Below are 27,131 nucleotides of genomic sequence, written 5' to 3' on the forward strand. Positions count from 1 at the left end.
ATGGTGCCGATAAGTCAAATTTGAGAGAGAACATTTGCACTCAATCAAGAATGATATAATTTCCCTCAAATGGCCGACATAAATTGGGTTCAGTTCATTTAGAGATAGTCTTGCAACATTCTGGTACCTGCATTTATCACAGTACAATAAAAGCAGATTAACATTCAAAGCCTCTCGTGTTTGATTGTATGCAGTCACCTTCCTGCCAGTTCATCGATTCCATGTCTCGTCAGGTAAAGAAGCCAGTCATTGCTGTTTCCTCCTCCTGCTGATTGATGAAGCATCATCCTTTCAGTGAGTGCAGTAATCCAAAGGGGGAAGGTCAGAACTATATGCCGAGTGTGGTGTAAGTTCGATGCCATCAAGTTCCTGATTTTTTGTTGCGTTTTTTGAGTCGAATGTAGTTTTGCGTTATCCTCTTGCAGCAGGGCAAGTTTCGGTTCAAAAGTGCAGGATATTTTTTCACGTAGTGCAGCATACATCCGCTCCAACTGTTCAAAATAAAGGAGGGCATTGATGGTACGACCGTTAGGAACGAACTCAAAGTGAATGATTCCCTGGAAGTTCCACCACACACAGAGAACGGCTTTATGCTCGAAATAGCCCTCTTTGACGACCGGTGCTGTAAGTTGGACCTTGCTCGACTACTGTGTTGCACATTCGATTTCGAAAAAAAATACCCGTTTTTCATCGCATGTGACAATTAGTTTCAGGAAATGCATATCACGCGATTTTGCAGCATTTGTCAGCACACATCCACTCGCCCCTGGGCCTGAGCTGGAGTCAACTCATATGCTACAATGTAGCCACTTCTGATGTTTCGAGTTCGTGAAGACGCACTAAAGTGGTCTGGGATATATTTGACGGCCATGTGCTGTTGGAGTTTCCAACCCACAACTCTCAACAAAAATTCAACGTATTCTTGCAAAGCATAACATTTCTGCTTCAAGTATTCCCCCCAAAAGTTTACAAAAACATCTCACTGGATTTAAAAGCTATTTTGTCGATCCATTAAATAAGGCAGGTATTTACCGCGTTCATTGCGAATATGATTCCTCATACATTGGCCAAACTAAACGTAATATTAACACGCGTGTGAAGGAACATGTTAGACAATCAAAAAAGTCACAAGAAGAAGGCATGTCGGGTTTAGCGCTTCATCTAAAACAACATTCACATAATATAAAACACGTTAAGGTAATAGGTTCAGCAAAATCCAAGAAATAACGGGAAATTAAAGAATCGTTCTTTATTCATAAATACAAACCTGCATTGAATCTTGATACTGGCAACATTGATCGAACTTGGGTACCTACCTTTGATGTATACTTTGGATCTGGCAATAGTGGCCTAACATAGACACCACGTTCTTTTTTTATTATTATTATTCAGTTCATTCTTTTTTCATTCTGCTCTGTGCTTCTCAGAATCTTTTTTGTTCATTACTTTTATATAGTGGTATATGTTCCTGGTTTTACTCCTTTTTTTTCCTTTTCGTTTTAATCCTTTTTATCTTGCCACTGAGGAAGGAACCAGCTGAGAGTTCCGAAACGTCAAAACCTTTAAATTTTTCAAGGGAGGATTCATTGGTAAGTAGCCAATTTTTTGTTAATACATGGAAAGAAGTTTAGTTGAGAATAGGAAAGAGTAAAGCCTGCGTCAAATAAATCGAATTATTGACCTGAGAAGATCTTTGCTCCAATGTACAGGGTGTCACTCCATTGGACTCCAGTACTTAAACTGTATCATCACGCAAAAACTACGCTGTGAATTAGGATGAAATTTTTAGGTGTCAAAATATTGAAAACTGTATAACTAAGTAAAAACTACATTCTGAATTGGGATAATTTTTTAGTATTTCACAAGTCACCCATCACTTCCATCATCCATCGGATAATTACAATAATGTAATGAAACCATAAACTAAGAATTTAAAAACTAATGACATACACTAAAGGTACTGTTCAGGAATTTTTCTTCCAGTTGGTGGGGTAATGTAATGAAACCATAAACTAAGAATTTAAAAAATCATTTTTTCATAAAAATTATAATGGCAATTTGGTAGGTGAAAATGGAACGAAGTTTTTTTTTGTAATATTTTAACTTTTGGATACGTGCATAACATTATTTTCAAAAATCACAAGGATAGTACTTGTAATCAAGAAATCGTTGGAAGCAGAAGCAAAATAGTCAAGAATCACCTGTAGTCAAATAACATTGCTTGTCAGTAGTAATTAACAAGTCGGATAAAATCACGAAAAAGATGAGAGCAAACCTCAGGGTAAATTAAAGTTCAAAAATACTTATTTGTACCTCATTAGATAACAATATTTTTCAGAAAATGTAATTAGGACTTTCCTAAGATTTTGTAAATTTTTACGTTGGCTTTCAGGCATGTCATTCAATCCGCAATTGATCACATTTTCAAAGAACAATAACAAAAACCAAAAATACTTTTAACTGGGGGAAAACGCCCCACCCCTTTCAGCCGATGAACTCAAATTGATAAAAGAGAATGTGCAAAGAAGAGGAAATGACTCTTATTGAGTGGGCCAAAAGCCCCTTCCCCAAATTGAATACCCATTCCTATCAACAGTTGTTTCACTATATATATATATATATATATATATATATATATAAAAATACCAAAACATAACTTTTTGTTCTCTTTTCTCAGTAACACAAATAGAATGAAACATTGACTTTAGCAGGATTCTAAACCTAATTATTAAAAAAAAAAAAAAAAAAAGTCGCTTTCTGTTGAGTCGATGAAAGTAAAGACAAGACATATGGTGAAGTTGGCATTTTTGATACAAGAATCACTCCCTTGCGACAATCTAATATGATGACGCAGCGACACAGATTATAACTGTCTTTGTCATTCACACAAGAAATACATCGTGGATGGCAATAATGTTTAATATCACACAATAATTCATCAATAAATCAAGTACTTGGAAATACCAAATTTCGTTTGAAACGTAGGACATAAAAGTATGACTTTTTCTTATCATATGATATAGCAGAACATGAATACGTCACTTTTCACGAATCCAATATGTAGGGCACAGAAAAGACACGCAACATATTATCTGTAGTAACACAACCTTATATCTATACGCTAGGATGGTAGAACATTATATGCCGGTTTTTTTTTTTATTTTCTGATATTTCGCTCCAGTAGTTGGCCACACACACATGTATATACTGGAAAATATTGATAATGGCTTAAGTAAAAAAATCTTTACTTTATATATCTATCGTTTTTCACCAGTGAACTGAGGCACTGACCAGTGACTTTTAACTGAATTCATAAAGTTGAAATTTGCTTGCCTGTACAAATGTATGTATCATTTGCTTGCCGGTACTTATCATATCACGTTTTGCCATCCTGCTATACATTAAAAAATGTATTTTTGCAAGCATACGAATGAAATCTTTACCTCCCACGATTATGTCCCTAAGGCTAAAGGATATGGATAATACTGGTAACTAAAGCTTACGGATAATACGGATATGGATAATAAAGCTTAGATTATGACAAAAATTGTGGATGAAGAATGGAATAGAATGAGGGAATCTACGGATACGATGTTTTTCATCATATGCCCATATGGCCGGGATCGAACCATGATGCACTCTTCAAGAAAAGATGTGCGCTCTAACAATCAGCCACTGTTACATCTTTCCGAAGCATTTTCCGTTTCTATAGATAGTTAAAAAAATCTATAGATAGCTGGTTAATAAGCAGCTAATGAAGAGAAAAGAATATTTTTCTTTCACGGCAAAGTTAACGAAGAATAATTAAGATTTTCTTGAGAAATTCTCAGCTTTTATCATCCGTTCTTATCAGGGTGGAAAAAAAAACATGATTTTTTTCAAAAAAATCATTTTTGTTGATTTTTTTGATTTAAATCGATTTTTTTGATTTAAATCAAATCTTTTTCTTCGTATAATATAAGTCACGAACTGAAGAAAAAACATTAGGAAATAGTATTAAATGTTAATTATGTCATTTAAGTGAAAGTATTGGGTTTTAATTGTGAATTAATTCCCAATCGTTAACCTATTTCAATCCCAAACAATGTTTCTTAAGCATTAAGGAAAAAGTACAGCAATGTTTATCAACATGACACTTTTCTTTTCACGAAAGTTACTGATATTCGGCAGGGGCATATTTTTAAACAATTGGAACTAGCTAGCGGCACGAAATACATATAAAGTACATAAATTTCGCCTAAAATTAACTAACTCACTCTATGACCTATGGAACCCGGAGGTTTAATGCCATGTTCACAAAAGCTCTCCTGACTTCTATCCTTAGTCAACTGAATCCAGTTTCTATTTTGTATTCTTATTTCTGCGAGATCCATCTTAATATTGTCCTCTCATCTGCGCCTAGGTCTTCCTAATGGTCGTTTACCGATTGGACTTCCAGTTAAAACTTTGAAAGCGTTCCTACTTTTTTCCATTCTAGCTACATGTCCTGCCCACCTAAGCCTCCAAGATTTGATGACCCTAAAAATGTTTGGTGAATGGTATAAATTATGCAGTCCCCCATCATGAAGTTTTCGCCATTCCCCATTCTCGTTCCTCTTGGTTCCGAATATTCGTTTCAGGATTTTATTCTCAAATACTTTCAGTCTGCGTTCTTCCATCAGCGTAAGCTATCATGTTTCACAATCATACAGCACAACAGGCATAATTATCGTTTTATATATTTTAAGCTTCAAATTCCTCGACAGAATTCGCGACGACAAGAGATTTTGAACTGAATAATAACACGAATTCCTGCAGGAATTCCAAAATAAAAAAAATCAAGATGATCAGTCCCAGAAAAACAAACATTTGTGATTGTTAAAAATATGCTTTATGTGACGTGAAAAACAGTTCAAATGCGAGTTGTCCGTGCATTTAAGACATCTATACATAGCAGGCACGTTTTTATACTTTTCTGTTGGCTATTTTATTTCCTCTGTCATTTTTTCCTGCACAGGCGCGGCAAATTTTCTGCGATCACATCGCAGATCGCGGCATGTTCTGCAATGGGGTCAAGTATCCACTTTATCAAAAGTATTATTCGATATTTTAACGCATCCAAACTTTGTCGTATTACGATCCCGAGGAACTTCTATGTATTTAGTACATAAATTTCGCACAAAATTAAAAAAAAAATTTTTTTTTGTTTCAGAGAGGGGATCGGACCCCTCTAAATACGCCCCTATTATCTGGAAACAAACAAATAGACGTGGACACAAAAGAGTTTTCATCTTAAATGTCCATGGTGATTTCCCCGTTGGAATAAAAATTTTAAAACCCTGTGTTACAAAGAGAAGAAAGCAGGGTTCACCCGTAACCCGTTCAAACGGGATTTTCCCTGATCGTTCCCTATATGATACTCGTTTTCATACTGTGCTTACATACATTTGAGTCTCATTGTATTATGATTATTATCTTCCATAATCAAAATAACAGAAGAGAAACGGGATTTTACTTACTTTCACTTTAAATTAATTCATTTCGGAATTTGATTTAAATCAACGATTTTTATTTAAAAAATCAAGTGATTTAAATCTTGATTAAAATCGTGATTTAAATCAGACTGATTTAAATCAATCCACCCTGGTTCTTATTATGTAGGAAGAGTCAATCAACTTTCTGTCTTCAAAGGAGACTTTTTAACGTAGCCTTCTAAAATACTTACATTTTTGTTATTGTATATAAAGTAACATAAAATACATTTTTACCATTCTGCCACACATGTAAACAGAGCAATCCCGTGAAAACGAATTCAATATACAATTATTATGATTGTTTTGTATGAATTAAACAACATACACTCACTAATTCTTTTTCAAAGCGAAACATGTACAGCCGACAGAAACTACACAAATGGAAACGGACTTAAATAGACCACGAATAAATTAAAATTATTTTATTAATCATACTTCAACACAATTTTGTCCAGACAAAAGAACTTGCCTCACATTTAAATTAATTCTGGAAGTTCTGATGTAGCTATCAAATGGATGCCAGAATTTATCATTCTTAATACAACTCTCTACAAAGTTTCTGAAAAGGGCTGATACTGTACTTATCACTGAGTTACTTAAATCGCCAGCTTTGACATTGCACCTGCAGCATACTTCTTCACATTTCTTATGGAAATCACTACTATTATTTGATGTACACACACATTTATTACAACCCTTCTCATGAAGGAACTGCGAGCTATCACTACTCTTATCCATGTTTACATCCTCCGTATCTCGATGCACTAAAGTTTCAAGTAATGAACGCTCAGTATTATCCATCTGCCATGGATTATCTTCTGACATAATGATTCTGGGAATCCCATGGTAACAAAGTCTACTTAAGCTTGACATTATTACAATATCCCCACTTCGAATGAACAATGCTGTAGGCTTTTCTTCTTTCGAAAATCCACCAATAAGGAAAATAGCCTTCTGTCCAAAACTATAATTTAAAAAAAGAAAAGGAAAAAAAAAATGTTACGTACTACAAAAACTTGAGCTGTTCTTAATAACATATTTTTATATAAAAAGAATGTAACTTCATAGAATAATATTTATTCAAATAAAAATTTAAAATCAATAACTTAAAAGGTAAACAAATAAATACATAAAAATGCTGAAAGTATATTTGATAGAACCTGCTTTTATACAATAAATTAATACGAAAGCTATAGTACTGCAAAATATGTAAGTTCTACATAATGAAGGAGGTGTGTAATAAAGTAACAAGTAAAGTAATAGAAGTAAAACTGTGGAAACACAATCTTTCAAAAAGGTCATTACTATTACATATATTCAAATTACGATGTGTTATATTTTATAGAACTAAGATATATTGAGATGTTCTTCAAACCACAGATTATTCAAAAAGAATTGTGGAAAATTAAAGTGTATTTATCCTGCACTGAAATGTGTAAAGCAAAACTGGTCGAAAAGAAAAAAAGAATGTCTTAAGTTTTATAGTTTGTGTTTGTAGTTTACGTTAAAGCCTTTAGAGGCGCTAGCTGTTTAGTAAACACTTAACAATGCAAATGGTGACCACGAAAGTAGGGTGTACGTATTGTATGATGGAAATTGCACGAGTGGTCTGTCGTAACAGTGCAGAGATAGTTTCGTACAAAATTAAAAAGCACTGCAAAGGATCTGAAAGATTTGAGGCAATCTATCTCTAGTACAGTAGAGCAGATATCCGAGGATATTAGGACGCATCTGGCTAAAACTGGATTATCAGCTAGACGTCTGTTGAGTTACCCAGGGTGCTCAACACTTCCAATATGAGAGCTTCTCCGTGGCTAACCGGTTAGCGTACGCGCCTTTGGCGCGGGAGACCCGGGTTCGATTCCTGGCGGGAGCTCATGTGGTTCGGATTCCACGTTAATCAGTAGGTCCACGTCTCATATAGCCTCGCTGCTGAACGGGACGTAAAACTCAAAATCCATCCATCCGCTTCCAATATGCACAAAATCTTACAACCTTTTTTTTTCTTTCCGATCAATACTGCTTTTGGATGTTATTTCAGTTCAAAATAAATATGCTTCACTTTTGAATCATTCTTTTTCAACAACCCTGTGTATGAAAAAATGTTAAGATTTTTAAAGGTCTGACGTACCAAATACACAAAGGCATATAGCCAAATTTATATTATATGTTAAAGAATAAATTATAATCTAACTTTATAGAAGAAATAATAAACAATATAATTTCCTTCTGTTTTAAATTCTTATTTAATTTCCAAATAAGCAAATAGTACCTGCAGACTATAATAATATGTTTATGTAACTTATGCCGGTCTTCTCTCTTTTCACTTGACTCTAGACAGTATTGCAAGTTACACGTACCACAGATTTAGTTTTATGTACGAGGGTCATTTAACTCGAACTAGTAACATTGCTACGATTGGAGCGTCGTGTGGGCAGGAGACAAATGACGAACACAGTGTGTTCCGTGGATGTGTACGAGTCAGTTCAACGCTGCTGCGGTCCCATATTACGGTGTGTGTGGCGAGTAGACATTGTTAAAGTGATTGTTGTGTGAAATATTGCCCTAACGCAATGTTCACGCGTGCAGAACAGCGTGTGTTTATGAAATCCCAGGTGGCATGAGGGCGAAATGCTAGGACAATTCACAGAGGATTAGTAGAGGCCTGCGGTGGAGCTGCTCCACCGTGGCGAGATGGGTTGCAGCATTTCAGGCGGGACAACAGACAAAATGCATGGTGGAGGGCATATGCGAACGGATACGGGCGAAATTCATCTTGCAAAGACTACGGACACTGCTTGACGGTGATCAGCGCTGGACTTGTAGTGAATTGGCGCAGGAGCTGAACATTTCTTCCGGATCAGTGTTCCGCATGCTAACACAAGATCTTGGCATGCGGACAATTGCAGTCAGATGGGTACCCTATGCTCTGAACGAGGTTCAAAAGTGGCATACGTGGAACTTTGCATGCCTACACCTTCAACGTTACAATGAGGAAGGTGATGACTTCTTGCACCACATTATTGCAAGCGACGAAACGTGGGGAAGATCCTACGTGCCTGAATTGAAACGTCAGTCGAGTGAATGGCACCACACCACGAAGGCATTATCCTGTCACATCAAGTTCCACCGGGCGTTACCGTCAATGCTATATACTATGCTTCATACCTCAGTCACCATTTGCGACCAGCATTGCGGCGCAAACGTCCACACCTCCTGGAGTCTGGACCAATTCTCCTACACGACAATGCAGATACCACACAGCCAATCCAGTACAGACTCTGTTACGACGATGGGGTTGGGAGGTACTGGAGCAACCACCATACTCCCCGGATATGAGCCCCTGCGATTTTGATCTTTTCCCAAAAATGAAAGAACCTCTCAGGCCAAACGTTTCAGAGAAATTCCCAGCATTGTTCCTGCCTTAGGGCGCTCACTGTCAACACCCTCTCACAACGTGGGGCTTTGATAGTGTTCAACTTTTACCAGACATCTGGCGAAAGGTTCAACAGGCTGGCGGAGACTACATCGAAGGACTGTAAGCTTCTTGAGGTGAGTGATTCACTACATTACATTTCATAACTATGTTGCCATTTCGAGTTAAATGACCCTCGTATACTGTCCGGATCTAGCTTGTTTCTCGTTCGAGTTAAATCTACTTCTTATTATTCGCAGTTTATAATTATGTAAAATTGTGTAAAGTAAATGGTTTAGGAATGTTAATGAATGTAGTCATCAATGGTTAATCGTGTTTTGAGGACCTTCTTCGATAAACATTGAATATGCTCTGCTACAGTGACAGGTAGCAATGCAATACATGACATATTGTTTAGTTATGTATCAGTGACCAAAAAATATCAGATATCACATACAGTTACATGTGTTCGATAAGCTCGGCCATTTCCTCATTTGAATTATTTGGAATCACCAAAAGTAATGAAGATTTAATCTTCGTTTTTGCAAGTAATATTTATATTTTGGCAAGTTATTTAATTATAAAATGTATGTACTTTTCGACAAGACATCGAGACTATTCACTGGATGACCGTAATGAATAAGGTGTCTCACTAACCATATACCACACATGGTCAATAACCGACCACACATGCCAGGGGAGCAGAGGTATTTCCGTTCTTAGAATAAGGCTATTCTAGTATTGTCGTATTCTAAATATTCGATTTCGTTAGTTGTGTAAAATATTTTCACAAGTATCCACTCAGAAACTTTCGATGATTATTAAAAATAGGTGAATTATATTCGTAGTCTAGTATAAGTTTACATTTCCATATGTTATAATGTAACTTTACCATGGAAAGACCGTGTGAACCCCTGATCTGCTGAACGTCTGGGGTTGAGACTAGGTATTCGATGGTGGTTTTAAAATGGAAGTCAGGCTACGTTATTTCTGCTCCTACATATATTTGGCAATTTTGCTGCTTTTAGCGAAGGTAAAGTACGTTAGACTCCAGAAGTGTAAATATTAAAGTCCAAAAGCAAGTTCTGAACTGAAACTATAGGAGAAAATCCACTTAATAACTGGAAAAGTATCTCAAGTGTAAAAGTACCTTTAATTTCTTGTGAGAAGTATTATTTCATGAGTGACAACTTGTTTCATCTTCTTGCTGATTGGTAAATCTTGGACAGTACCGGAAGCTGAAACATTCTTCAAAATTAAGGTAAAACTAGATATAACGTTTTGAAAGTTTTAATAGTGCAGTTTAAATTACTTTCACTCGGTAGAAGTTAATTCTGAGAGCATGGAAAAGGCAACGAACATGATTCGTGGCTAGTTTTATTTTATTCCCTTCTTCCACAGAGTAAAATGACTGTATTTCCGAACATTGCACAATATTTTACTACGTATCTAAATTATTAATATTTTAGCACAATGAAAGAACCTTGGTGAATAAAAATGTACTTTTTTAAATTCAGTGATCTCACATTCATAGTATGGACAAAATTCGTCGAACTAGTTTTGTTCCGTGATAATAATACTTATTATTGGACATAATGGAACAAATATAGTTTAATGGATACTTTTATTTAGAATTGTTTCTTGTTAGTGTTTACAGAAATAATTCCCACACATATTTACGCTTGATTATCTTCCTACTTTGATTCTGACACAAATGCATGCTTAGCGGCCCAGTAAAGATGGTTAGATTGTGGTTTAATATCTGTGTTTAATTATAAAAAGTAAAATGTGAATTATGGAATATGAATAGTACAAGAAATTTCTATTTATGTATGGACCAATAGTAGAGTAAAATAGTGATATATATGTTATAATATGTCTAAAAACACGCAAGATAATTGCCCTATTTTTGAGTATATATATATTGTTTTACGTCACACGCTTGTGCCAAGTAGGCTAAAGGAGACAGTGAATATGAGAAATTAATGAAATAGTGGAATGAAGAAAGAGTGAGGAAATGGAAGAAAACCCACGCAACGATGTTTGTCCACCACAAAGCTCACTTGGTGCGAGATAGGATTGAACCAAGCACCCCATGCACCAGAGGTGAACATTCTACCACTGAGCCACCGCGGCCCCTTAATGTAGACCAGTTGTAACTAGAAACTCATTGCAAACTTTCCTTTTCTTTTAAAATGTTTATATATATAATTTGCTGTGAATAAAGATTAACCTAATCATTTCCTTGCATTTTGGGAGTTATTTCATAAGAATTCTTCAGTGTATTTTCAATTATGAGATTATTAAAAATATAAATAAAAAAACTAGCAATACGGTTCAAATGTGTTCAAAGACGAACGTAGAACATATCTTCTGAATTACAAGTTGACACGTTTATAAGTCAGATTTGCAGTTGCTAAAGAATAATAAACATTAATTTTCATTTTAGATACAATTATGTTTTAGCATTTGTAGGGACATTTTTCCTAACAGCTGTTAAATGGGGGCCCTATCAAGGATTGAGATAAACTCATTCGCATTGTCCTGAGTTTCCTTATCAACAGGCTAACAATCAGTCATTTACAAGCCCTTCTCGATATGTTATTTATCAAACATAAATGCAAATGACTTGTCAATGAACACATTTATCTTTGTCTAAAGCAGAAGAAAGAGTCATAGACACACAAAAACTGCAACGATTACATGAAAGAAGTATAACAACTATCCAGAGTTTACCTGAATGACAAGAGAGGGGCTTCTTTGTTTATTTCGGAGTGATCAGTGTGACCCGAAAGAGTAGAATCCATATGATAGAAATTAACAATCGCTGCTTCTGCGTGAAAGTCATTGAATCCTACAACACTCGCAACGTAACACGAGAGTAGGGCTAAATCCTCTGGAAACGGATCTCGTGCAGATTCACTATAGACCTGGAAAGATACACATCTTACTGTATAATGTTCTATGGTTCATTCATATCGCACTGCCCAAGGAAATATACCGTGAACTAAATTTTTGCAACTTGACAGAAGAGCCGAAAGGAAATTTATTTTGTCAATAAAAAACTACGTTGTTATCTTAACTTCTTAGAAAAATATTTATAAATATTAAATTTAAATAGTATCCTGATTCTTCATGAAACAAAAAAACTTTGTCACTTTCTCGTAAAACTGAAAAAATAGGTACTACTTTACTTTTCCTCGGGCAGTGCGATATGTACGACTTACTGTGAAAAAATAAACTATCCATTACGAAAGAAAACAACACAATGTTGAATATGTAATTATTCGCAGAGACTATAAGAAATAGAAATGGTAAGAAATTTATTGTTTTCTCTCTCTCTCTCACACACACCAATAGAATATATATAGAAAGTCAGTCATAATTCATGCAATATTTCCACAAACCAAACAGCAGACGCATGTATACGCCGAGGCCGAAGTTTAAGGTCAAACTGGCTTAAGAGGTAGTGTGCACTATTTAATACGGAGGTACCACTTTATCAGTATTTTGTGGCAGTAATGATTAGTGCTTAACGTCTGATACGCGAACTGTTACTGTATGAATTCGAACCTGGGCATAATTCTGCGGCAGCAACCCAAATTATTCGTCTTGCGAAAGGGAAAGGCGTAGTGAATCACAGCACAGCAATTCGTTCCAGTAATTTGTAAAAAAGTAGTTTTAATAATATCGAAGATCATCCAAGGTCCGGTCGCCCCAGGTAACAAGTTGTGAGGTCATGCAACTCGCCATCGATAAAAATTTATACACAAGAACGAGACGATTATCAAACATACGCGGCATGTGCCGGTCGCTGTAGTGCGTCACCCTCACGAACTCGGGAAGATATCAGGAGCTGCCGAATTGTGCCACATGAGTTGACTCCAGCTCAGGCACAGAGTAGAGTGGATGTATGCCAACAAATGATGTAAAATACGTGTGATGTGTGTTTCCTAAAACGGCTTGTCACATGCGACAAAAAGTTAAGTGCTTTTACGAAATCGCAATGTGCAAAAATAGTGGCTGAGAAAGGGCCAACTTTCAGAACCCGTCGTCAAACAGAAGTCAAGCCCTGGGGTATTTCACTTCGGGTTCGTTCCTAACGGTCGTACCATGAATCCTGATCTTTATTCCGAACAGTTAGAGCGAGTGTATATTGCACTACGTCAAAAATATTCTGCATTGGTGAACTAAAAGTGCGCCCTTAGACAAAACCGAGATTATGGAGGAACCTTCTTTTTACACAGATACAGAATCACGCAGAGACTTGAGTTCGATAACGTTGATGGGTACACAGATCACCATTTAACTCCACTTTACATAGAGCATGTCTTTTTTCACTAGACTACCTCACCTCAACACCTGAAACCACACCGCAGAAGAACGGCAGTAAATTACATCCTATGCCAATCAAATTCAGTCCGGATTGTTACAACCTATGTTCCTTTAGTCTTGCTTTATAGCTTTATATTCTCACATCTTTTTCTCGCCTGACTTAAAGAGTTTCCTCGTGGTTATAATGGTATGCATACGCACCTTCGGTGAGATTCCAGGTGAAAGCTCACGTGGTTTGAATCCTATATTAAGCTCTAGGTCCTTGTCTCATATAGTCTCACAGCATGGATCTATATGTACCTGTTGGGGAGTAAAGGTCACAAGCTCTCGGATTATTTAAGAAATATGCACGAAACACACGAACGAAATGCAGTGATAATGTCGTTGAGAGTTCAGAGGCAGAATACCCACACGACTAAACAGAAAGACAAAAGTACGATTCCCTTCAAGTGTCGATACATTTTGTGTTGCTCTCACAAAACTTACCTGATAATTCGACGGTAAACTGTGGGCTTCACATGAGTTTTACTAGCCTTTCAGATTAATATTAATATATATATATATATATATATATATATATATATATATATATATATATATATATATATATATATATATATATATATATATATACACTTCAGTATGTTGACATTTCCCAACACATCCTTTCTATGGATTTAGAATATCATTTTCACTTTTTAAACAACATCAAAATTATAGGTTCTTTAGTATGCATTCCAGTTAGAATGCGATTTTATGATGATAACTTGTTTCCTTTCGATAGAGAATAATTCAAAATAGTACAAATTAACTAATTTCAAATGAAATGGAAACAACATAACAAATATCAATAGTTATGCCGCACGCAAAACATTTTTAAATACTATGAAATCGCACCTTTCAAGTGTCTTGCGAGACTTTGGCAGCTCGATGTTCGGTAGCTGTACTTCTACTTTCTTTCGAGGTTAGGCTAGGTTTAGTATCTCGGATAATTAATAGATTAGAACAAGATGGTTTCTGTTTTAAAATTCACACTCAATGACGTGTCAATTGCATATCACTGCAAATATCAGATGAATGCAGCGTTAAGTTTTGAAGGAAACACCACAACTGACGGAAGCAAGCAAAAGGCCACGTGAAACATATATTTCCTAATATAACGAATATGGTTTTATTTTATTATTATTATTTACCTTAGTGTCCCAGTTATGATGATAACCTAGTGTAGCCCACCGAAGTTTTTGCATAATATGTTTTCCTCTCTCTCCGCCACTGAAACAAATAAGAAAGAAAAGCACACAAAATTAGGCTCATAACATATTGCTTTCTTTTAATAGATGACGTATATATCACGAGGATATACTATTTTGTGTTATACTCACAGAGTAGTAAATATTGAAGGAAAATTTAAATTTGATTGTTACCGACATCAATATTCCTATTAAAAATCCATAATAAACCACAAAATTTACATTTATCAACAAAAGTATTTTAGTGGCAAACAAATAATCTGATTATTTTGTTCGATTTCTAGATTTAGTTATTTTAACTTGAAAGAAATATCTTTGATATCTAACTTTCGCATATTCCAGGCACAGGTTATCTAATAAAAACAGATAACAACATTATCACTTTGTTCTCTATATGAAGAGAAAATGCGCTCGAAAAATTGATATTATATATATAATGGATGAAGATGAAACAAAGATACGGAAGAAAAATACTTATACAATTTCACTTAAAAAGTGTTTGAAATTTTCACCCATGACACAAGTACGAATCTGATCTTCATAATGTGTTGAAGAGAAACTATAACCTAGGGATGTTATGACCACCGAATTCAGCTTTATAATTTTCTTTTGTATGGAGGAAATAATAAAAAAAAAGTCCATGATACGGCTTTTTCTGTATAATTGGTTGTTGCCTTATTTATATGATATTTCATATAATTTTAATATATGAAATACAAAATATAATCGAATTTATTCTCAGTTGTGCCTACAAATTTAATAAGTTTTTGTCTGACATTCACTTGGATTTTCTGAATAAATATAATCTATACAATGTTGACATTTTTTGGTACACTATTGTTCCTTTTTCAGGCCATCGTTCACATTTGGTTTATCCAGTTTCATAATTATGTTTGCTCTACTGCAGAGAAAGGTAGTGCACGAGGTCTTGGGTTTGATTCATCACTGAGACGCAGAATTATCAGTGCTGATCCAGCATAGCGAAACGAATGGAAACGCTATTTCAATTAAAAGACAGCCAATTTCAATCTCGAAGGTCAAAGTAATGGTGTTGGAAACTGATGCTCTAAGTAATATATATCTATTTTGTCGAAGCATTATACCTTTCCTAAATATATAATATTCCTGCCTTAGCCGTAGTCATAAGCTAAACTTAAAGTTCATTTTTACATCAGAAATATAGGGTAATCACAATATGTATCAATATGCATCATGCTTCTAGTTTCTAGCTGCAAAAGGCAGGCAAGAACTACAATGGGGGCATGGATCTGATTCTTGTTTACTGATTATACTACCTACGAAAACCACGACGACAAATTATTTGCTGCATCTCCCTGGCTGTAGATTTTTAATGATTATGTCCAGTATTACAAAATATTGAGATGGTGAAACTGAAATGTCCGTTTACGTCTGATGGAAAGCCACCCTCGGTAATGCAAAACGAGGCTCGACCATCATGCGTATGACGTCATAAGCTCCGTATATGTTCAGAAAACAGACTGGGATGCCCAGTCAGCCACGAGGTAAGGTGTTATTAAACAAGTCGTGTAAAAGTGCACGGAGAAAGCACATTGCGAGTGAATTTTCTTTTTGAGTTCAAACTCGGACATTCTACAATATAGCAGCAAAATGCTACAACGTATTTGAGCTGGGAGCAGCAATGAACGTATCATACGTGGAATTTGGCTTATGGAATTTTATGCCTGTGACAAAACACTAAAAAAGTTAAGTCCTGCGGCCACCGATTAACAGCATGTTCTGACGAGTTCATCAGGAATGCCGTCGACGTGCACCCTCGAAAGCATGTTCATACAATTGCAGATGTGTTAGGCATACGCTATACTACTTCTCTTGGTGGTTCCGTGTAATAGGTAAAATGAAAAAGTATCGATGCCATATGAGTTGACAACGGTCAACAAGAATCACTACCAGAAGATGAAAAATGAAATGAAATCTGTGAGTTTTACATCCCACGGTTATGCCGGTTAGGCTAAAGGAGACGGTGATTATGAGAAATGAATGAAAATGGTGGAATGAAGAAAGTGGGAGGAAACGGGAGAACCCCGAGAAAACCCACCCACACGGTGTTTGTCCACCACAAAGTTCACTTGGCGGGAGCAGGGTTTGAACCCAGGACCCCAAGCACCAGCGGTGAACGCTCTACCACTGAGCCACCGCGGCCCCACCAGAAGATGAAGTTCTCTGAGATTGGAATAACCAGGAAAGGTTTCCTGGATTGGATACTCACTCGTCATTAAAAGAAACAAGAAAAATGGATCTGCTACGATAATCGTAAACGGTCAGGGGAGTACTTGGACTGTAATCAACGTCCAGGACAGTTTTTGAAACTACCCTTCTACTCGCTAATGTTGTTGCTAATACGGGTGGTCCATCACATCTTTCTCTGCCGAAGCGAAACCATCACTGCGAATCGTTACAGCGCTGAACTCCATGAAATACACAATTAAACATCTTTGCAAGCATTCAGCAATTGTCAACAGATACGGTGTCCCCATGTTACACAAAAATCCACGTCCATATGTCGCTCAATGGACGGTGTAGACTTTCCACGAGTTCCACTATGAAACCATTCCTCACTTACCGATTACCAAATCTTCCAGAATCTCGCCACTTCTAGGCAGGGAAGAGCAGTCGGAGATTACTTTGACTAGCCAGGCATGTACTTTCCGTTTTTTCCCCTTTCAAAGTGATATATGTTAGACGGATATTTCAATCATTCCAGCCCAATAGCTCATTACCTAATTACGATATACATATGCATTATACCTTATGTTATTAAGAATCAATCGCACTTTTATGTGGTACAAAAGTAGCTAAGGCAAATGGTAGGCACTGTGAAAAACTTGAAAATTAAAAACTCGAACACAAGAAGTTTTCCCATTCATTCTGTGGCTGATTCGTGATACCTAATTCAGCGACACCTTTTGATACCAGATGTAAAGAAGTGTCATTTTACTCTACTAACTAAAGTAGCTAAAATCAGACATCTGAATGTTGGTGTAGTGTACAGAAGGGGGTAATCTTCCATTACTATATGGTAACTTAACTCAACGAAGGAGTTAAAAAAAAAAAAATAAATAAAGCTTCCATGCAGCAAGTTGTTTCTATAAACAGTTAAGCTTTGTTTACTCCAAAAGTAAAATCACGATTATCTTTGATTTGAGAAGAAAATAAATCCTCTCGATATTAAAGAAAATTTTTGGAAGCAAAACCAGCAAATCTTGCATATCCAAACATACTATATTATACAATAATGGCAAATTAAGCTTCGTCCCCCCTTCCCCCCTTCCTCAATACCTAACACAGAAATGTAATTTTCCAATACTCCATTACTTTATAGTAAGTCATATTATTTCCCAAATGTAAAAAATAACTCGCACTTGGTAAATTACATCATTATGCAACGAAGCATAAATATTACAGTCACATAATGTCTTAACTATCACACATTACTACCTGGTTTCTTAAGATAAATGACGTAACAAATTGCACAAGTTGGTTCTTTGGCACACAGCATGAGAAACAAATATATTATTTTCCCGATAAATTACTACCTTTTCACAATGAATCATTCTTATTTCTTTAGGAAAGAAATCCATTTTTAAAAATCTGACTTCCAATCGGAATTTAGCGAGATCATGTGTGCAGACCGAAATTATTTCATTTACTATTATTTACCTTATGCATACATCCCACCAATTTTCACTACTTGCCAAATCTCCATGAGCATCGAGGTTCAAGCGATGGGGTTTCTTCGGATAGTCTTTCAGACATCGATGAATCCAATATCTCTGGCCAATTGGTGTGAAAGGATTTGTGATAAACAAAAGACCTAAGTATAACAATAACGTAGTAATCAGTAAAATTATCCTAACTACAACACTACTTCAGTAAATTACACTGAAAACATAATACAACGTTACGCTTCAACTTTTTAACAGAATATAATCAATCTCACTATATGCATGTCACATACAAAATTAGTTTTCCAGTAGTTATTATTTGTGAACATATTATACCAGTGAAGCTATTTAATTTAATATAATTTATTGATTAAACATTAAGGCGTATAATACGTAGTATAACTGTGCCTACAGATGCCCAAACTATGTACATTCACGACTCATTGTATAACATACACTTTAAACTGCGTACATCAAAAGTGTCTTAGTAAAACCAGATTATTTGGGGTCGGTCATTCTTCGTCAAAAGTTATTTTTAAATCAAACTGGACTTTCATATTTTGTGAAAATACTTCAGTTACCACTTTTTTTTTTAAAATATACGAATTTCCACGATAAGTCACAAATTCATTCGGTTTTGAACACACACGACTATTAATATTGTTCCTGTTACGTGGAAGCACAAAGCGTAATCATGAGATAGCATGACTCAGTCATCACGTATACTGCGTCACAGCGCGTTTCCGCATTACAAACCAAGACGGTAAAACATGAAGATCGATCAAGTGGGTATTCGTATACCGTTAAGACACTATTGGAAGAAAGAAATTTGCAAAGCTTCAAAGAAAATCTGTGCTGTAGAAAGGAAGGGAATTGTGAATAATAGAACAGCCCAAAATGTCGGTTGAGATTTAGGTCAGGCGACATGAGGATTGAAAATAAATCCGAGACGATAGACCAATTGCCATGAACAGGAATCTCTTGGAGCAACTGCAGCGACCAATCCACACATAAATACACGTCATTTGTCAACACAGATTGAATCATCCAAAAGTACTGTGTGGCGTTATCTTCTGTCAACTGGAGTTTATCTGCAGACAGCCTCGTCTTTTTCCCCACGAACTGATTAACATGGAATCCGAACCACATGAGCTCCCGCCAGGAATCGAACCCGGGTCTACTACGCCAAAGGCGCGTACGCTAACCGCTCGGCCACGAATGAGCTCGTGTTTGAAACAGTTGCACAATGGATCTTACTCTGCAGCATTTAAGGTAACACTTCGTACAGTGTACAGATGTTTCACACCAAGAAACGAACGAATTTATGACTCATCCTGGTACAATGATAAAAAAACCACAGTCATTTGTATACTTTCGTATCTGGAGTTTTATTATTGCTGTTTGTAATCAATCTTGTAGACAACGATAATTTTAAGTTTCTTGTACTTCCAGTACACTAATTACATTATATTTTAATAACCAAGACTTTTTTCACGCACAAATAAGATAAATGAATTTACACTGTTATATGTAGTTGGAACAAAAACCTAAAATTACAAACTGACCTTCGAAAATACATACAATCACAATCAAACAGATCAAATATCTTAAAAATATACGAAATGAGTCTGTTATTTTAAGTTTCCAACTCAATTGATGAAACATTTCAATATTAAAGGTCCCAAAAAGATATGTCTACATTTTTTTATTTATTTTTTTTTTTAATGATTATGTGTGTTATTTTTCCTAATAAAGTTAGTTACCAAGAAATCCAGTTCCTTCTACAAATTGCCTTATCTGTATTTTACGTAAGAGTTTTTTTGCTACAATGTAAAAGGCTTTACCTATATTAATTCCTATAACTGGCAATGTTTTATGTAACATATGAACATCTTTGATATTATGTTTAATGACATGTAAATATTTGATACCATGATACGACAGAAATGTGTTCTTTGATCCTAGCAAATTTTACTTCACTATTCTTTACTATACAATAGTTCGCTTACTTTCAGAGCGACTACTCGGATTTTGTGATATATAGCTGTATCAGTAATTGTAAATGGTACTTGTGACTTTTTAAAAAGTAAGTAATACTCATAATAATTTATATAATTTTACTGAAGCACTGGTAACTCAATTCAATTTATTATTTTAATAACTTTCAAATCACTGATTATTATTGAAGTGTCGATGCGCTGCTCTTTTTTTTTTCTAAATGTATTATTAATTATTATTAAGAAATTTAATTACCATAAGAATGCATAAAATTCAAAATTTAAAATATGACTAATATCCATATATCTTTCAAAGGTGGAAACGTAATTTTTAAGGGAGATTACAATACTGTCTTTCGTGTTCTCGGAATTAATAATTTGGATAAGCAAGTTTAAGAGCAAAACTATATCGCTACTATCACCACTGAAATTTGCATGAACAATCAAAATATAATGTTACTGTTAATAAAGCGCTTTTATTCTTGTGTATCGGCACTATTTAAAATATAAAGTAAAAACTTGCTGTTCACGTTATCATTTTTAGCTCCCGGGAGCTTATAGTTTCACTCCACGTAAGTGTGTGTGTGTGTGATTCTCTATTAGAATGATCTGAACCAAATTTGGTGGGGAAGTAGCTCATCGTCTAAGGGATAAAGATTGCTATATTTGGTGGTCGAGCTTAGTCAGGATCAGGCTCGGATCGGCTCGATTTGTATATGGTACTTTATTTATAGGTAACTAGTGGCCGGATCTGTATGAAATTTGGTGAGGAAGTAGCCCATCATCTAAAGAATAAAGATCGCTTTATTTGGTCGCCGAGTTTGGTCAGGGAGAGACTCTGCTTCACTTGCCGGCTTCTGAGTTCGGTTCACAGACTGTCCCAACCAATTGTTTATTCTTGTTTTTATGGAATGAATTTTTGAATTTAAATCAGGATTAGGATTATAGTTTTAGCGTCCCGATTATAGTTTAACGTCCCTATTAGCATTAAGACTATATGAGACGTGGAACTACAGCTTAACGTAGAATCCGAAGCTTGAACTCCCACCGAGAATTGAACTTGGGTCTCGCGTGCCGAAGACGCATACACTAATTATATTGCTACAAAGGCCTTCTCAATCGTTTTGAAGACTGGGACAAGATTACACTACACGTATTTCAGAGGCAATACGATCATAAGATGGCAACACCTTTTCCATTTGTTTAGATTTAGGCTTGTGTCAGCAGCTAATTAGAACGCGCAGAATAACATCATCATATTTAGAACCGGTACCTTATTCTCTAGAAAACAAACTATTAAATAAATAAGTTGGTAATGTAGTTTAAACAGAACTATTTATTTCGAATAATCTACAGTAAGACACGTAATTCAAAATATATATATCTACACACAGTTATTTCCTTTTTTACGTTGGACAGCGAAAAACATACAAAGCTTTCCCACGAATCCACATGAAGTACCCACATAAAGTATACTATCACATTAACATAAATACTGCTTTTATTAATATTTAATATCTGAAACTTCAAACATGACTGTCCTTTACAAGCACCACACCTGCATAACCACTTCTAATATTTACTTCAAGAGGGCTTTGTTCCCTTAGCTTATGCTATGTTGACGAAGTTAGAAATTTATAGTCTTGTGTATCACCTACACAGAGCCCATATTACTCAAGTTTTGAGCACCTCTAGGCTTCAAAACGCTCCTCCTGGATTTTTAAATGCATTCAATACTGCGAGATTTCATCATCTTCCTAGGTTATACAATGTAACATATTCCAGTGCTTAAAACAAATGGAGATCAGAAAATAGCCTATTTTGGTCCGAATTACAAGGGTCTCATAAAACTTAAAAGGTACTAACCTTTGCTCCTCCAAATTAATATAGATTGTTTAAAATATTATTTTTAAATATTAATAAATATTAAATAATTTATTAATATTTATTTTAAATATTTGCGGACAGCAGTCAGCATTGTCAAGACTAAAGTAAGGAAAGGTATTTCGTAATATCTATAATACGCTGTAAATAATAATAATAATCTACAATAGTTTGGAGGAGCAAACGAGTACTTTTTGAGTTTATTGATAAGATTGCTCTTCAAGCGGTTTAAATTATTGTACAATAGAAGGGTTTCCGTTTATTTTGGAGGCTTCAGAGTCCTAGCCCTCCATAGTCACTAAGTGAGATGTAAAACGTACTTCTACTGGGAGTCAAACCCACAATTTAGCTACAGGAGCCCAACGCTTCTTTTATATTATTATTGTGCACACTGTTTTATGTAGTACTAGCATCAATTACCCGCTTCGCTGGGTTAAATTAAGAAAAAAATAGTAATATGTTCCGTTAGTTAGTCACTTTTTATTATTACTAAAGCGCTCTTTGATCTTAAGTCATTTTCGATTATTTTTATATATCCCTCTCCCCTCCCCATGTTGCGGGGCACGGTATCGGAAGTCTCGTTGTTCATCTCAGCGACCCCGAAAACTCTGAATTCGACACTGATATTGGTCATTTTGACCACTTTTATATATATATCCCCCTCTTCCAATATGCGGAGCTAAATTGGGATTTAAACGGCATCAGAAGTGTCACTGTTCATCTCAGCGACCCCAAAAATTATAGATTAGACACTAATATCGGTCATTTTCGATCATTTTTAAATGTCTCTCCCCCTCCCTTAAGTCACCGTCAAAGTGATATGACAGACACCATCTCAGATTAGAACTTCATCTAGGTTGAAAATTTAATCGAGACCAGTCCGGTGGTTTAAGAGTTATTAAGTTTTACTTATTTTTATATATCTCCCCCTCCCCTAAGTTCTATCGTCAAAGTGAAATGATAAAAAAAAATCTGAGGTCCTAACATCATATATGTTAAAAAATTAATCGAGATTGGTCATTTCGTTCAAGAGTTATTAGGTTTGATTTTTTAACTGCTCCTCTCCCTTCCCTAAGTTCTATCGTCAAAGTGAATAGATAAATAAAATCCCAGACCCGAACCTCATCTATGTTGAAAATTTGATTGAGATCGGTCGGGTGGTTCAAGAGTGATGAAGTCACAAACACAGTCTCTTCCATTTTCATTTTTTCATATATCCCCTCCTCCCCCTCCCATACGTTTCACCGTCCAAGTTAAGTGATAAAAATTATCCCAGGGCCGAATGTCATCTATGTCGAAAATTTGATCGAGATCGGTTGTATGGTTCAAGAGATAAGTTTTATTTATTTTTATATATTAATATCCCCTCCCCCTCCCCTAGGTTCTACTGTCGAAGTGGCTGACAGTAGACTATACCAAATATACTGACCCAAAACTTTCGTATAGTTTGGTCAGTATAGTTTGGCTATACTGACCCAAAATATATATAGGGTTGGCAAAAACCATGGTTTTTATTGAAAAAAAACAAACGTTTTTTTGGTTTAAACCAGGTTTTTTTTCGGTTTAAACCAGGTTTTTTTGGTTTTAAATAATTTGTTCTATGTATTTATATTACATATTAACAGAAACAAGTTTGTTTCGCCTTGCTCTTATTAAACAACGACAGGGTTATGCTGGAAGGGGTCTTTATAAGCTTAAAGTGGGATCAAAACAGCTTCCCGGCTTACATCGGAGAGAAATTGTCCTCCATTTGGACTCGAAACCGGGACTAATTGGCCACAAATGCAATGAGTCTGCCGACTCACTCACGAAGGACTCCTGATAAAAATACGCTGTACTGATCTTTACATACTTCTTAATATAATTGTCAAGAGTCATTTCAGGACAAAAGATGAATAGTTGCACAAGTGAAACCATTATACAGAATTGCATATAAATCGGGAAACTCCCGCGGTAGCCATTGGGAAAATCCTGTTATTACTTTAAATGCAAAGCAAATCCTGTTATTGCTTTGCATGTAAAATCTAAGGTCAACGTATCATAATCAGTACGCTAAAACTGAGGTATTAAATTCCAAATTTAGTATATACATATCATTCAATAAGATTAAAACGAAGTCCAATCCAAGCTAATGTTGGAAGCTACGTAGGCAGTCGATAAACTTTGCCAATGTCTATCAATACATTTAGGCAACCTTTGATTCTTTATAAAGCAACAAGCATTCAGGCAAGCCAAAACATATAATTTGGCTTCTTTTCGTATGTTTAGGTTTAACATCTCTATGTAATACCAAGGTATAAAGAAGACTCGCTTTAAAGTAACATCCAATCCGCTACTTGGTTTACACATGAAAGAAGGGTTATGGTTCGACCGAGAATTGAACATGGGACATCTTGATTAAAAGGTGAAAAAGGAGATAAAACTAATGCAGATGGTTTGATATGTGGAAACGTCACCATGAAGTTCTCACGATTTAAAGCATTTTTCGTTTTTTTTTTCTTTCTTTTTGGTTTAAACCAGCCAACCCTGTATATATATATATATATATATATATATATATATATATATATATATATATATATATATATATATATATATATTAAAAAAAACTTTCCAGACCCAAACCTTATCTATGTTGAAAATTGGATTGAGATCGATCAGGCAGTTCAAGAGTTATTAACTCACTAATAAGGTCACTTTTATTCTTATATTTATTGATTTTCGTATATCTCCCCCTCCTCCCGTCCCCTAAGTTCTACCGTCAAAGTGAAAAGCTAAAAGCACTCCCAGGCCAGCACTGCATCTACGTCAAAAATTTGATTAAGATTGGTAGGGTGGTTCAAGAGATTAAGAGTCACAAACATGTCACTTTCAATTTTATAATATAATCTTTGATTAATGGATTCACGAGTGAAGTTTTCTTGATTTTATCCTGATCAACTACAGCACTGAGACTGAAATAAAAAGTAAGTTTAATTAGGTGAAGTGTATCATATGATAGAAACTGATGGACTATATACTTGCCTCTGATAAACGTTCATCCCTGTAGCAGCAGCAATTTTAAGGAGAATTGAACAGTGCAGAGAAGTGTACAGAACATAAATTATATTACAGAGAATTATACAGAATTTCAAATATTATAGTAATTCTCTGTGCTAATACGAATTCGTTCTCTAACATTGGTCAAAATTCCTAGATCTTTCTTTTCTTGTACATTCTCTTATTATGTTCCTTTTAAATTCCTTCTCGTATTTTGGCTACTGTGAATGAAACCGCTTCAAGCAATCTCCAAAATTGTAGAATTGGTTTCTGACTATCTTTTCAATTATGTTCTCGCATCCGATGTAATTGATTGATTCTACCTGACCAAAATTTCTCTCTGACCAGTCATGTTAGCACGAAGAAATAGCTATTCACATTAGTGTTGTAAATAGAAAAAAAACGGTTCGTATTTTTTCAGAAATGTACGTTTTTTTTAGAAAAAAAACATTGCCTCTCGTTTTTTTTCTAAATTTCGTTTTTTTTCAAATAGTCATTTGTAATGCATCTTACGTCTATTTAAGTATGAAATATTTCTATGTAGGTGTAATCACCGTAAAATGCAACATAAATTAAACGCTAGATACTGATACGCTACAAATATTTTACAATTTACATGAATACCATACCTATTAACAATTCAGGTTTCAGCAGTTTTCATCAATATCAACTAAGAAATAAAAGTAGAAATGAAATTTTGTTTTTTCGTGAAAGCCGACCTTTAATAAGTACGAAAATAATGTCACGATCAGTATAAAATTCCAATAACTTGTCTAAAGGTAAAAACTAATACTAATTTGCCTAATAGTATTTTTCTAAATGTCATATATAAATAATTTGTCGACTAGATATATATGATATACAGAGTCGGCTCTACCATATATGCAGTGGCGTATTTACGATTTTATTTCGGGAGGGGCTTTGCTAACTTTCGGGGGGGGCTTTGCCTGAAAATGTGAAAATTCTGCAAGATAGTTCATATACTTTACTATAGTAAGTACGATTTCGGGGGGGGGGGCTTAAGCCCGGAAGCCCTCCTAAATACGCCACTGTATATATGCAACACGTGCATTTGCGTGGAACGGCAAGCTTGGATGGTCCGGCAAAATCTGTCATAAGTATATTATTTAAATTAAATATTTCTTGTTGGAAACAGACTTCATGATGATGGTAATTACACTTACTAAGCTGACCTTCTATTTGAATACTACATTCATAAATTATGCTTAGGTTGCATTAGTTTAAGGCCACATGGACAATGCTAAAGCAAATGATCGAATAAATCCGAGCACAAATTCCTTGATTGTTCTCAAATGCAAGAATTCAATTCTCGAATAGTAGTGACTATCTGTTCCATTTTGTAAGTTATCACAGTTTTGATATGAAAGTAGTCTTGTTTTTGTCAGAAGCAAGTTCCTTATCATTGAAGATAGAAATAAGTTTTTTAAAAAATGTTAGAAGATGTAGAAGAAAAATCAAGAAATAAAGATAAAAGAGCTAGTTGCACTGGAATTGCAAACTGATACATTGAGATTGAAGCTTGATAGTGAAGTCTGTAAAAAGGATTACCATCTTTCCTCTGCAGGTGTGTTTGTTTTATCTTTCACTATCATAATAGATTAACATTTAAAGAAAAAAAAACAGACACAACGGAATTGCATTTTTAGTAAGTATTTAAGCCTTTCTGAGTGCGGCAAACGGGGAGGCGGCAAATTATGCCATTGCACGAGGCGACAAATTGACTAGGACCTGAATATAGGATGGCTCAATTTGAAGTAATGCAGGGTGTTTCAAATTTAATATTAGGTTTTTGAAACTTTGTAGTATCTATTACAATTGAACCACTGATTGGAAAAAGGGAATAAGTACAATTTTTTGCGATTTTAACCTGAGATAGCAGATGTGTTCCTTTAAGATAGTTGCATCGTTGAGTAGAAAATTGGAATGTTTGGGCAACTCTATGTGACCAATGTAGAAGGCAAAATCTCTTGCTG

The 27,131-nt window shown here is 35.2% G+C and overlaps 1 protein-coding gene across 4 annotated transcripts in view; it reads right to left on the minus strand.

Moving 5' to 3' along the window:
- Positions 1–5,920: 5,920 nt before the first annotated feature.
- The window catches only part of AlkB (alpha-ketoglutarate-dependent dioxygenase AlkB), a 44,773-nt gene continuing 23,562 nt past the window's right edge, over positions 5,921–27,131 (minus strand). For 2 of the 4 annotated variants that reach the window (XM_081725499.1, XM_081725498.1), the window contains exons 4-7: positions 18,213–18,366; positions 14,457–14,535; positions 11,665–11,858; positions 5,921–6,477 (exon numbers count right to left, since the gene is read on the minus strand). In XM_081725499.1, coding sequence (XP_081581625.1) covers positions 5,943–6,477; positions 11,665–11,858; positions 14,457–14,535; positions 18,213–18,366 — 962 coding nt within the window. In that variant the 3' untranslated portion in view covers positions 5,921–5,942. Of the gene's footprint in view, positions 6,478–10,078; positions 10,177–11,664; positions 11,859–14,456; positions 14,536–18,212; positions 18,367–27,131 lie in introns of all 4 variants that reach the window. The other 2 variants (XM_081725500.1, XM_081725501.1) reach the window with 2 other exon arrangements.

The sequence above is a fragment of the Thermobia domestica genome, chromosome 9, assembly GCF_964235325.1.
Source record: "Thermobia domestica chromosome 9, izTheDome1.hap1.1, whole genome shotgun sequence".
NCBI classification, from domain to species: domain Eukaryota; kingdom Metazoa; phylum Arthropoda; class Insecta; order Zygentoma; family Lepismatidae; genus Thermobia; species Thermobia domestica.